Source organism: Typha latifolia, chromosome 1 (genome assembly GCF_019914945.1).
Source record: "Typha latifolia isolate L0001 chromosome 1, TyphaL0001v2, whole genome shotgun sequence".
Taxonomy (NCBI): domain Eukaryota; kingdom Viridiplantae; phylum Streptophyta; class Magnoliopsida; order Poales; family Typhaceae; genus Typha; species Typha latifolia.
The window spans coordinates 15,120,622-15,133,549 of NC_133086.1; the positions used below are offsets into that span (position 1 = coordinate 15,120,622).

Below are 12,928 nucleotides of genomic sequence, written 5' to 3' on the forward strand. Positions count from 1 at the left end.
AGGCAAAAAATAAGATTGGACTCGATCTATGCGCGCTAATAGAACCTAGCCAAGCTAGACTGGGTAGTGTGCATGTATGAGTTAATTTACATAATCATTTACCCACAAAATATATTTCCTTTTCGGAGCCCAACGCTTATAATAAGCTTGATTTAAATAATTTAGTTAATTAAACTGAGTATATAATTAGTTTTACTAATCAGTTTTTAATAAAAATAATACTATTGGAAATGTCTCATTGAGACCTTTAAAATGAGTATAATATTAAATTATTTTTGAGTTAATTTAAATTTAAATTTATTTATTATTTATAAAAATGAGTCTAATAAATTATATGTCTTAAAATATAATTACTCAAAATTATTCCCAATGTAAATATTAAAAATTAAAATACATTACATATGACTATGGAACCGGAAGTGGTGGCTACGGAACTGAAACCGGTGGCTACAAAACCGGAACCAGTGGCTATGGAACTGGAAGCGGTGGCTACGGAACTGGAACTACAGAACTGGAATTATGTTTAGTAATTTCTGCTTATTTTATGTAATGTAATTTTGATATTTTTAGTTAATGACATGTAATGCTTATTTCGATGTTTATTTCGTATAATATAATTTCGATACATTTAATTAAAAAATTAGTAATTTAAAATTAATTCTGAAACTATTGAATATTAGTCTTATTTTAAAGATCTCGATGAAAGTTTTCTAACCATATATTTTTTTATTAAAAAATAATAACGCTAAGACGACCTATTAAGTAATTTAAAATAACTAATATAATAATATATATTATATTATTATTTTAATATATATGAAGCCGGATGCGGTGAGTGCACCGGCATCTTGCTACGTTTTTTGCTCTATATTTAGAGCCGAGCCTTGGAGATGCTCTTAGAAAGATATAATTAGAAGTGTGGTATATTTTCGTAAGTAAGTTTAGAATAGTGTTAATTTGGTGAAAAATTCAACAAATAACTACGCAAAGTACCCGTCCTCGGTCCTCTCCTCTTTTCTCCGTTCGGAGATGCAAACCGAGCTCCCTCCTCTCTCCCCTTCGTGGAGGGATGGAGCGAAAGAAGCGGAAGCACTGCTCTCCTCTTCGTTCTCGTCCTCTTCTTTGCCCACGGCGGCGGTGGCAGAGGACGCGAATCCCGAGGCGCCTATCCTTCATCTCCTCCGGTCGGCGCCGATCACCTCCACCGGCGGGGGAGGCGGCGAGAGAAGGATGAGGAGGAGGGCGGTGAGCGACCCCTGTATATCCTCCAGCGCCTCGCACCGCCGCTCCTTCCGCGGCGATGTCACTCGCGCCGCCGCCGAGACTTTCCTCCTTACGCGCCTCGCCCTCACTCTTCTCCGCTATCTCGGGTAACACTCTTCCTCCTCCTCCACTCATTGTTAAATCCTCTTAATCGTACGATCTGTTTAGTATTGAGATTTTAATCTTTTTTTGACAAATAGTGCTCGTTTCATTGAAACTTAAAAAACATTAATCTCCAACGAGATTAACGCACAAAACCATCACCGCCAGTTTTAGCATAGAAACTCCAAACAAACAAAATACACCACCAAAGTTCCAGGAGTTTTACCACCACCTACCAAATCCTAATAGCAACAAAACAAACGTTCACTAATGTTATGACCACCATAAGTCCACGCAAACACAGACACAGTTACACAGAGATAAATTCCCTGCAGTTATCCCAAACAACATCAACGAGCAGTTAAAGCTAACAACCCTGAAAAACCTTTCATAAAAAAAAAAAAAATACTGCCCTGAAAAACCATTGAACCCACAGATACGCCTCCATAGCTCCATCTCTAGCTCAGGTCAACTGGATTGTCCTCTACATCTCCCTGCATTAGCTTCCTTGCTTTCTTCACAGCTTCTTTACCTTGAATTCCTGCCCAGCATAGGAAGAGGCCTGTTATTTTGTAAGACAAATTCTCCCAGGATTTAGAACAATTGTTGAAATTTCTGTTATTTCTTTCTAGCCATATAGACCAGATCAGAGCACTCAATTAAATTAACCACTACTTAGCATTTCCTTTCTTCACTTGAAATTTCTCTTTATACTATTGGTCACTCCACATACTTTCCTCATTTACTCATAATATGTTTCACATAACCACATCTAATGAATAGATGATCTACAACTTCATCCTGAGCACAATAAGCATATTGACTAGTTCCCGACCAACCTTTCCTTCTCAGGTTGTCCCTAGTCAAAATCCGATTATTACAAACTAGCCAAAGAAAGTCTCCACCTTTAAAGGTATTTTCAATTGCCAAATCTTAGCCGACCCTTTTGAGATAACTCCACCATCATTCCAAAACCTACAAAGTGATTTCACCGTGAAGATACCACTCTTTTCAAACCTCCACATAGCTAAATTCCCGTTTTCATTCAACTGTACATTACTGTTACTAATCCAGTTGATTTCCTCTTCTAGAAGTTATTCCGTTAAACATATCCGATACTTAAACTCCAGCTTTGCCCATCCAAAACTTCCTGAACAGTCACAGTCTCCTCCCAAGTGATCTCAAACAACCTAGGAAAATATTTTGCCAAAAGGCAATCTCTAATCCAAATGTTAGTCTAGAATTTGATTCTTTTGCCATCATTCAGACTCCATTGAAGCCAGCTTTAAAAATGTTACGTGCATAACACCTCTCCAAAACTGAGAAATTTGTGCTGCGTTCTTTAGTTTAAAAGACTCTACCTTAACGTTTTTATAATATATTTGCATCACTATCGAAGCCCTTAATTGATTTTCTAAATTAAGTAATCTCCACCACCATTTAGCCAAAAGGGCCTCATTCATCTCTTTTAGGTTAAGGATACCCATACCACCAAATTCCTTCTTTTATAGACCTTATCCCAGTTCACCAGTGCATAACCACTTTTCTCATACTGCGTTCCATGCCATAAAAAATTCCTTCTTAGTTTATCAATTCTTTTTCTCACCTAAATCGGTATATTAAAAAAAGTCAAGTAATACAAAGGAACAACACTCAAAATTGAGTTAATTAGAGTAATCCTCTCACCCAAAGACCAACAATTTTCCTTTCCAGCTTGCAAACCTTTTTTCCACTTCTCAATCATAGGCCATCCAGTCTTGTTTACGCAGTGACAAACCCAAATATTTAACACCTCTTCTTTACAGTTTAGAATTCCTGCCAATGCTCTACCTTTTCTTTTATTACTCCCTGAATATATCAATGAGCTCTTCTCAAAATTAATCTTCAACCCAGACATAGCCTCAAAATAGTATGGTAAATATTTTAGAATAGCCACTTCTCTTTCCTCGGTTTGCACAAACAGTAATGTATCATCAGCATACTACAAATTGATCACCCTATTGGTTGTTCATCATAATCCAAACTTCTTATCAAACTTTCTTGCTTAGCCTTCTGCAACATCCTATTTAATCCATTCGCAGCTAAAATAAAGAGATAAGGAGACAATGAATCTCTTTATTTTAGACCTTTCTTACACTTAAAGTAATTTCCAAGACCTCCATTATAGATAATAACCGAGGAACCAATAGAAACAAATTACATCACCCAGTCTATCCATTTCACCAGAAAACCTCTCTAGCTCAACACTTGCTGTCCCACCACACATTGTCATATGCTTTTTCAAAGTCCAATTCCAACATGATACCTTCACCCATTTGTTTATTAACTCTAAAGACTATCACATGAGCACTTACTATGCTATTAAGAATATACCTCCCTTTCAAAAAGGCACTTTGATAATCATTTATAATACTGTCCATCACCTTGCATAGCTGATTAATCAGCACTTTTGTAATCATCTTATAACTGCATTTTGGAAAACTTATTGGTTTGAATTCTTGAGTTTTTTTTTCAGCTTTACTGGTTTTTGGTATCAAACAAAACATTGCATAATAATTCTGCCAATGCTGCACTTTCCTTCATAAAATTCCTGAAACGGAGCTAAGACCTCTTTCTTTATCAATTCCAAAACTAATGAGAAAACCTCATACTGAAACCATCATGTCCTGAGCCTTTTTTTTAGCCATCATAATTTATGAATTTCCTTTTCCTCAAAAGGTTTCACCAGTTTCTCAGCTTGCTCATCATCAAGCTTATTCTTTGACCAAATCTCCTTAGTCATTTTAAGCCTCCGGGTCCCCACAGAACCAAACAATTTCTTATAATATGTTGTAATATGTCTACTTATCTCCTCGCTATCCACCACATAATCCCTATTCACCAATAAGGAGAAAATATTGTTTCTCTTATTTCTTCGCAATCCTATGAAAATAAGTTGTGTTTAGATCACCCCCTTTGTCAACCACTTCCTAGCTCTTTGTTGCCATTTTATTTTGTCTTCTTTATAAATTTGCTGTACTTGCAAAATAGCATCTTCTCTGCTCGAAAGCTCCTCTTTGGTGAGATTTCTCCCCTCCTCTAACAGATCAAGCAACTCCACAATTTGAATCAAATTCTTCTTGTCAAGGATGGCCGTGCCGGCGGCGTACCGGCACGTGGCACAAGGGGTGCCGCATGACACCCCTCCTAATAGCTTCGCCATCGACCTCGTCGTCGAGCTCGCTGTCGCCGCTCGCTTGAGCTCGCGTCGGGTGCCCTAGCTAAGGGAGGGGAAGAAAGAGAGAGAGAGGGGGGGGGTTATCGGTTAAAAACTTAAGTTGTGGTTTTAACTGATAAACCTTCCCCTCTCTCTCTCTCGATCTCTCGATCTCTCGATCTCTTTTTTCCCCTCCCTTAGCTAGGGCACCCGACGCGAGCTCGGGCGAGCGACAATGGCGATGGCCAAGGTGGTACATTTTTCTCTCCTTTTCTTACGACACGGCCAGCAAGTGCCGCGACACGTGCCGTGCCGTGCTGTGCCGTGCCTGTGGCACAGCCATCGTTGCTTTTGTGATCCATCATCTTTAATGTTTTGACTCCAGCCTTTCAAACTTTTCCTTAGCATCTTGATTTTTCCAGTCCATATATCCATGTTAGAAATTCCTTCAGTCTCTCTGTCCCACCACTTTCTAACAAAAGCGTCAAAATCAGGTTTATAGAACCAGTAATGTTTCAGCTTGAACATATGTTTCTTTACCTCTTTCTTCCCAGTGTCCACTAGCATAGGCACATGATCAAAACCTATTTTAGGTAAAGCCTTGACCATAGTCATAGGTAAATCCTATCCACCAAAGCCAAAAGAGGTTCCTCTCTCATATTTGACCAAGAGTATTTTCTCCTATTCATCTTAAACTCCCTTATTTCTAACTCATTAATCACTATATTCAAAATCCTTCTATCTCTATTACTATCTTTTTTTTCCTTTTCTATCCTCCACAAATTTGGTAGCGTTAAAATCACTAGCTAATAGCTAGTAATCACTCTGCCAAAGCTTCAGTTCTTTTAACTCATCCCAAAGTCTTATCTTGTCATCCCAATTTTGAGGTCCATACACATTAGTAATGACCCATTTCAAAATTTTTTCCTTGCTGTAAACACATTTAGAAAGAGTGTGAACACCTTTTTTTTCTATCTATAGTCATCAACTTATCATCATTGATCCCAGTGAGAATACCACCAGAAAGACCCATAGAAGAAATATAGGACCACACCTTTATCCTTTCTCCACCCATTGCCAAGAGCATTCTTTTATTCAACACATAATGCTTAGTTTCTTGAACACATACAAAGTCCAGGCTTTCTTGCAAAATTAGTTCCTTCATTCCTTTTCTCTTTTCTGGAGCACCCATACCTCTTATATTCCAAAACATGCCTTTCATCACTCCTCTATGAGTTCCCTCTCACCTTTGTTCCTTAATTTCAATGAATCAATATATTTATTAGCTCTTTCCCTCTCAAGAGCTTTCAAAATCTTTAAATTCTCTTCTTTCTCTTCTTGGGTATTTCTCAAATTAACTCTACAAATGTTACAAATTGAAAGTAATTCAGAATCTAAAAACTTAGAAAAGCACAAACACTGTAAAAAAAGATCTTTACCTATCTGGGCTCTTTTCTTCCTGTCTAGCTCCAAGATTCTAGTTTGACCAATCTCCACCATTTGTTTTTGATTTGGCTTGTCTTGACCACCTAATTTGGTAATATTCCGAATGCTCCTCTTTGTCGCAACTTGTGGAGATTTGCTAGATTCTTTTTGGCATTTTTCTTCATAGGATGTGCACCAACTGCTTGCAAAAGTTCCATATCTAATATACTGCCATCTGAGTAAATTGGTACTTGCCAATCCTCATGTTGCCCTTTATTTGTGTCCTTGTTCTCCTCTAATTCCACATGCATATTATCCCATTCTCCAGCATCACTAGCTTCCACCATTTTCTCCCAAGTGGCTTTTTCGACAAGAATTTTCTTTCCATTCCAAATTCTTTCCCCTATCACCATTTTGTCCTCACTTTTCTCCTCTAGGTGAGAAGTTCTTGTTCAAATTCAGGAGCATTTACTGAATCATCTTCATTAATCTTCCTCTTGCCTTTCATGCCATTTTGCTTTGTCCTCCTTTTCTATTTTCTCCACTCAGATCTTGCACATTTACCACATATTCCCCTTGAATTTTCCAAAAACCATCTTAAATATAAGAATCGGTTTTCCTTATTTTCTCTCTTGAAGAACATTTCCTAGGTGCCATCCAAGAAAAATCTTTTCTCTCAACTCCCCCAATCATGACTACTACTCTGATCAAGATTCCATGTTGGTTTCCTAACCCAGGTATAAGATTTTAATCCTTCCACGTTTTGCTCACTTCCTTCAATTTCACATTTTACTTCAAATATTATGTTTTCAATCATAACAGCCGGTTTAACTGGCACGTTTACAATATCTTTCACCATAACTTTCAATTTAGCCATTTTGAGATCTATTTTCTTTATAGTTATTTTCCAACGATGGCCGTGCCGGTGGCATGAGGCACGCCAGTAGCCGTGGTAGTGATACACATTTATAATATTTTTAATTAAATTTTTAGGATATTTAGAGATATTTTTGGGTCTTTGGTATGTCAATCTTTAATTTTTTATTTAAATATATGTATTAAAATTTAAAACCTACATTACAATGTTTTATCTTTACATTACAATTAGAGAATGACAAACGAAAATTAGGTATAAGTTGTCATTCCAATTTTAAAAAATGACAAATGAGTTGTCATTCCAAAAATGACAAATGAGTTGTTATTTCATGTTTATTAAATGATGATTATGAAAATTAAAAAATGATAAATAATAAAAGTTAATTGATGATGATTGATGAAAATAAGAAAAAGTTAAAAACAATGGGTTCCACATGTCATATCATGTTTGTTAAGAAAATGAGTAAAGTTGATTTGATAAAGATTGGTGGAAATAGGAAAATTTTAAAAAAAATGTCTCTACATTGGCACGGCCATCCATAGTTTTTTCATCCACCATTATCAATGTTCCAGAACTTTCAATTATTTTCATGAAATAAATATAATTCCAACAATGTAGAAGAATACTTGCTAACCAAGTCCAAATTGGCTCCTTTCGGCAAACCATGTTTCTGTCCTTCCTCCAGTGAGAGAAGATCACCACCGCAATACCCAGATCAATCTCTCCTCCCTTTCTCTCCTCCTTTCATGACCTCCTCTATCTTCTGCATAGATGAAAAATCTACCAGATTCTCATGATTTGAGACTGCTCTGGCTCTTTAATCATATTCTACCTTCCACATAGTGCTCATAGCCAACTCTAAATATTGTGCAGAAATTCTTCCTTTTTGGACTGTGACAATCATACACCTTTGCAGTTTAAACTCATTTTTTCTGATGCCCTTAAGAGCACCCAAGAAGATCTTGCTAGAGAAACTCCCTGCTCCATCTTGCCACTTGAGTACTGCACTGCTCGATGACTGAAGTTGTTAATTTGTAGTAAAGAACACTGTTCCGGCACAATGTCGCCCAATGCCCTCTCTCACTGCACCGAAAACAACCTCCCAATCGTCTTCTTGATGCTGCTTCAGACTCCAAAACCCTAGGGTTTTCTTGATGAGAACCTTCTCAAAGTACCTCACTGTATAGAGGTTTCCTATACCGCCCTTCAGTCTTCTCAAATCTACTCTCTGCCAAACGGCATGAACTATCGAGAGGCTTAACCCCATCGAGATCTCCACCGAGCGTGAGATTATTAATTCCTACTCCCAATGCAATCCTCTCACTAGTCCCAGACCCCGCCTAGCAACTAATCTGATCTGATCCAAACCCGGGATCAGGTTCCTTGGTCCATGGGCTTTTTCTTGGGCTTGGCTGTTTTCTTGGTCCATTCTAGAGAGAGCTAAAGATAGAAGAATGATAATTGAGATTTTAATCTATTTTACGTTCTTCAACACCTCAAAATTAGAACTTATTCTATGTAGAAGTTTTGGAAATCTGAAAGTGATTTATATCACTCAAGAAGTGTTATGTCCTTGAGTTGTCAAAACCAACGTTGATAAGCTACATTAAAGCACCTGAAATAATGAGCCGGGGTAGTTTATTATGAATAAACGACCTTAATGAGAGTGATTTTTTCTCTGAAAATAGAGTTCATATTTTCATTTAGTCAATGCTTGGTTCTCATCTATTGACCACAGTCATCTTCTTTAAGTGTTCCATTTTACATAAATCAATTACAGTCTTACAGAACTACTGAGCATAGTTGATGGTCTAATCAACGATGGTCGTGCCGTAAGAAAATGAGAGAAAAATGTACCATCTTAGCCGTCGCCGTCGTCGCTTGCCTTCGCCGTCGCCGAGCGGTGACGGCGAAGGTCAGTGGCGACGGCGACAGCGAGCTCGATGACGAGGTCGATGGCGAAGCTATTAGGAGGGGTGCCGTGCAGCACCCCTCGTGCCACGTGCTGGTACGCCGCCGGCACGGTCATCCTTGGGTCTAATTACATTATACAGTAAAAGTTGCATACATTAAATATTTGAATATCTAAGAGAACTTCTTGTTTCAGTTTAATCAAGGTTCAGTTTTTAAACATTAATAACTTTCAATTAGCAGGAAAAGTTTGACGACTTTAGGTGGTAGATAGTGGATTAGTGACCACCTAGCTACACCTAGGAATTAGGTGGGTTCCTAGGCAAATATCAAGGAGTAAGGAAGCTCAAAAATAAACAAATCAGGGTAAAATAAAATAAAATAGAGATCTAAATTGTCTCATGACCCAGAAAATAGAAGAATTACATTTGTATTATCACAACAAGAATTTAACTCCTGAAGTTTAGCAACATGTTTGATTCGGGTTGCTTTTGAACCCTAGAAGAAAGAAAAAAATTGGGCCAGAAATGGATCGGTTTTAGTTGATATCCAAAACAAAAATCAAGATCAACAGTTTTGAAAAATTTTGCCCTTGGTCGATGAGTTTCAACCTCAATTCTCAATAATTTCTAGTCGGTACTGTTCCATATTTGGTGAAATTTCAGACCATGTGTTCAACTAGTTCAAAATACTAGGTTCTTCATATGCTAAAACCTAATAGTAATGCTGAAGTGGAATGTAAGCATTCAGACAGGCTCTATCCAGTGAATGCCTAATGGTAAAGGAGATAATTTATAAATGTTAAAATTTCTTTTCTAACAAAAATCTTTTCTCCAATCAATTTCATCTTTTCCTTCCTCGTTTTCTTTTCCTATTAGAGTAAAATACTAAGGTTCCTTTTGCCCATGCAAGATTCTGTTTGGCAATTTGCTTTTCCAACTTCCAAGTTTATCTAGAAAGGAATGTTGCAATCTGCACTTGTTTCTGATACTTTATTGAGCCCAAACCTAAGAGGAACTAAGGTTTAATACTTTAATCCAACTATACACATAGTGATCCAGTTCTCACCCTTTAAGTCCACTTCTTTTTGTTACCATCTTGCACTTTCTTTCTTGCTTTCATCAGTTTTCTTCTCACACCATTATCCATGCACTTGTCATGTTATTACATCTTTCCTTCTTGCACTGTTTCTCAACAACATCACATTCTTTCTCTGCTACCATTCTGAGGCCTCTCTTTTCCATTCATTGTACACAATTGTTACAACACCTTTTCACCATAATATTTTTGCTCATAAGTGAAACTGCTCAATTTTGTAAGTACACACGTATATATGAAACATGCTTTATGTTAAACTTTTGGAAAAATGATGTTAAACATTTTCTACCATTGAAAGCACCTCTGGATCTTGAAAAGTCAAAATATTCTCCTAATGACTTAATTTTTCCTACCTCAGGATAAAGTATTTTAGATCTCGAGGGCAGTCAATAGCTAACAAGGTATTAAACATTTTTCCCAAAGATTTAAAATAAGTTGTTAATCCTTAGTCCAGCCTGATATTACCATTAGTAATTTGATGGAATAGATGAAAATATATTCAACAAGTTCCTCTTTTCCTAAACTGTAAAACAAAAGCTTTTAATTGTCACCCGTATTTCTCCATAAAAATCTGAATCCATGACCATTCTCAAATTACATGCAAAAGCAATCAATATACAATTGGAACTCACCAGATTAAGAACAATTATCTGCTGATTGAGAAGGATAATATTAGGGGTGGCAAACAGGTTTGGTCTGGTGGATTTGTGTTAGATTGACTACACAATAAGCTTCACATACCGACCCGAATTTGACCTGTTTGATAAACAGGTTGGAATGTTGAACACTAACACTACCTATAATCTGCTTCATCTGAATAACACATTTATTCTCCTATAACCATGTTATATTCAAATATTGAGATGGCAAAACACAATTCAAACACAACCCATGTAACTTATACAGGTTGAACCAGAGTGAAGTGAGTTAATAATAGAAACACAAGCATGACCCATTTAATATTCTTCTTGTATGGGTTAGATCTTTTATAACAAGAAATGTGTATATTAAACCCAAACATATTTGAATGCCTCGTGGTGTCGGGTTACTTGTCGGGTCAAAATTGTCACGCTTAGGTAATGTATGCAAATCGAATAAGGATAATAAGGTACTCCATCATTATATCTCAACCCCTCGTGGGACTTCGGTTCAAACTGAATTCATCCTATGGGCAAGTTTTTCTCATGGCAAATTGTTTGCCCTATGAGTTCTGTAAACATTGTGGACTTTTATAACCAAACAATAATTCCATCAAGTTACTTCTTTCTGTCTCCAAGATTAGTTTTTGCAACAGAATTCTTTTTTTTCTTCAACTGCCCAACATTCCATAGCTGATTTTGATTATGAATGTACACGCATAAGAAATTGAAATATACATTTCAGAATTATCTCAAGATCGATGCCTGAAATAATTACCTTATTATATTGTATTATGCTGAGAATTAACGATGTTACAAGAAATTTATAACATGCTTTTACAGAAAAGTACTCTGTACATATAAGGATATCCAGCCTGTTTCCTGTTAGGCTTTTCTGGAAGTGTTTTTCCGTTTGACTAGTTTATCATATGTTGCTTGCTAAGGAGAATAAAAAGGTTAGATTATGCATCTAAAAATATTTAGTGTGTAAGATCCCTCTTTAAATGAAAATGCTAATAGATACGGCAGCATAGAAGCATCTGTTTATACCTTGGACAAGGCTATGCAAAAATGCCTTGAGGCTCAAGAATAAGGTTCTGCATGGTGGGCTATTGGCCAATCATGTAATCAATGCAAAAACTTGTTTTGTATATTTAGGCATATAAGTCTTTAATGAGAGGTAGTTTTTGGTTGATTCAGAGGCTCAAGGAGAGGAAATATTGCATGACATGATTCTATAGCCCTATATAGTTATATAAGAAATGTGGCGATATTACTTGTTCTTGCATGACATTTTCTTACGAGACCACACCGTCAAAGTTTAACATAATTTTGTCACATATTAACAGCTGAACACTAACATAAAAGATGTCTAGATTATGTTTTCATTCTAATATAACATTTCAATGACATGTAAATTTTCATTAAAATTTGTGCCCTATGCCATTGCCTTGGTAACTTTTGCTGGTGCATCATGAGTTAGAATGTGTCTTAGTTTATGCCTGTATTTTTTTATGATTGTATCCAGGTATAATTTGTTTATGCAATAGACACTTCTCTCAACTGTTACTTTCATTCAGGGTAGGCTATAGGTGGATCACAAAGTTTCTTGCACTTAGCTGTTATGCAATATTACTTATGCCAGGTTTCCTCCAAGGTGAGTGTAGAGATATTATTTTTGAAACTTCTCTGAAGTATGCGTATGCTGTATTGCTTATTCCTCTGTTTTCTTTGGCCATATTTAAGATTTTAGATAATGCATTTGAGATTGTAGGGCTGCTAGATTCTTAAGTAACAAGTTTCATCCATGAGTTTGACAGAACACATGGTGATATGTCTGATGTTTGATTTAATTGTTTCACTACAGTTGGATACTATTATTTCTTCTCGAGTCAAGTTCGTAGGAGTATAGTTTACGGAGAAAAACCAAGGAATAGGTAAGCATTTAGTACTAATTATGGCATATACTTTCTATCTGATAGTTTTTTAATGCAAATATTTAGATGAAATTCTGTGGATTACAATTATAGACAAAGCCAAACGTCCTAATTTTTAACCATGCTGACTGCTGACTGGCCTGCTACCAGCCAAGAGGTATCATGTTTCTGGTTCCTTGATGACACTAATTTGGGCACCTTCCTGATTATTTAGCGTGCATAGTTGAGGCCAGAGTTGTTCTATCTGCTGGGTGGTGCTAAACCTTCCCACCCTGTGCTCTAGCACATACTTTGCTGTGAGCTTACCACCATGGGAGCATGCTGCTAGAGGCAATTCCTGATCACAATAATAGGCTTTCTTCTGCAGGTTGGATTTGTATTTGCCTGCAGATTCGGATGATGTAAAACCAGTCGCGGCATTTGTAACCGGTGGTGCATGGATCATAGGGTGAGTAGAAATCTAGCAATAAATTACTTGCAT

The 12,928-nt window shown here is 36.8% G+C and overlaps 1 protein-coding gene across 3 annotated transcripts in view; it reads left to right on the forward strand.

Annotated features, from left to right (window-relative positions):
• Positions 1-899: 899 nt before the first annotated feature.
• LOC140802753 (probable isoprenylcysteine alpha-carbonyl methylesterase ICMEL1) overlaps positions 900-12,928 on the forward strand; it is a 34,211-nt gene continuing 22,182 nt past the window's right edge. Inside the window, exons 1-4 of one of the 3 annotated variants that reach the window (XM_073158347.1) lie at positions 900-1,370; positions 12,091-12,167; positions 12,378-12,447; positions 12,815-12,895. In XM_073158347.1, coding sequence (XP_073014448.1) covers positions 1,030-1,370; positions 12,091-12,167; positions 12,378-12,447; positions 12,815-12,895 — 569 coding nt within the window. In that variant the 5' untranslated portion in view covers positions 900-1,029. The remainder of the gene's footprint in view (positions 1,371-12,090; positions 12,168-12,377; positions 12,448-12,814; positions 12,896-12,928) is intronic. The other 2 variants (XM_073158348.1, XM_073158346.1) reach the window with 2 other exon arrangements.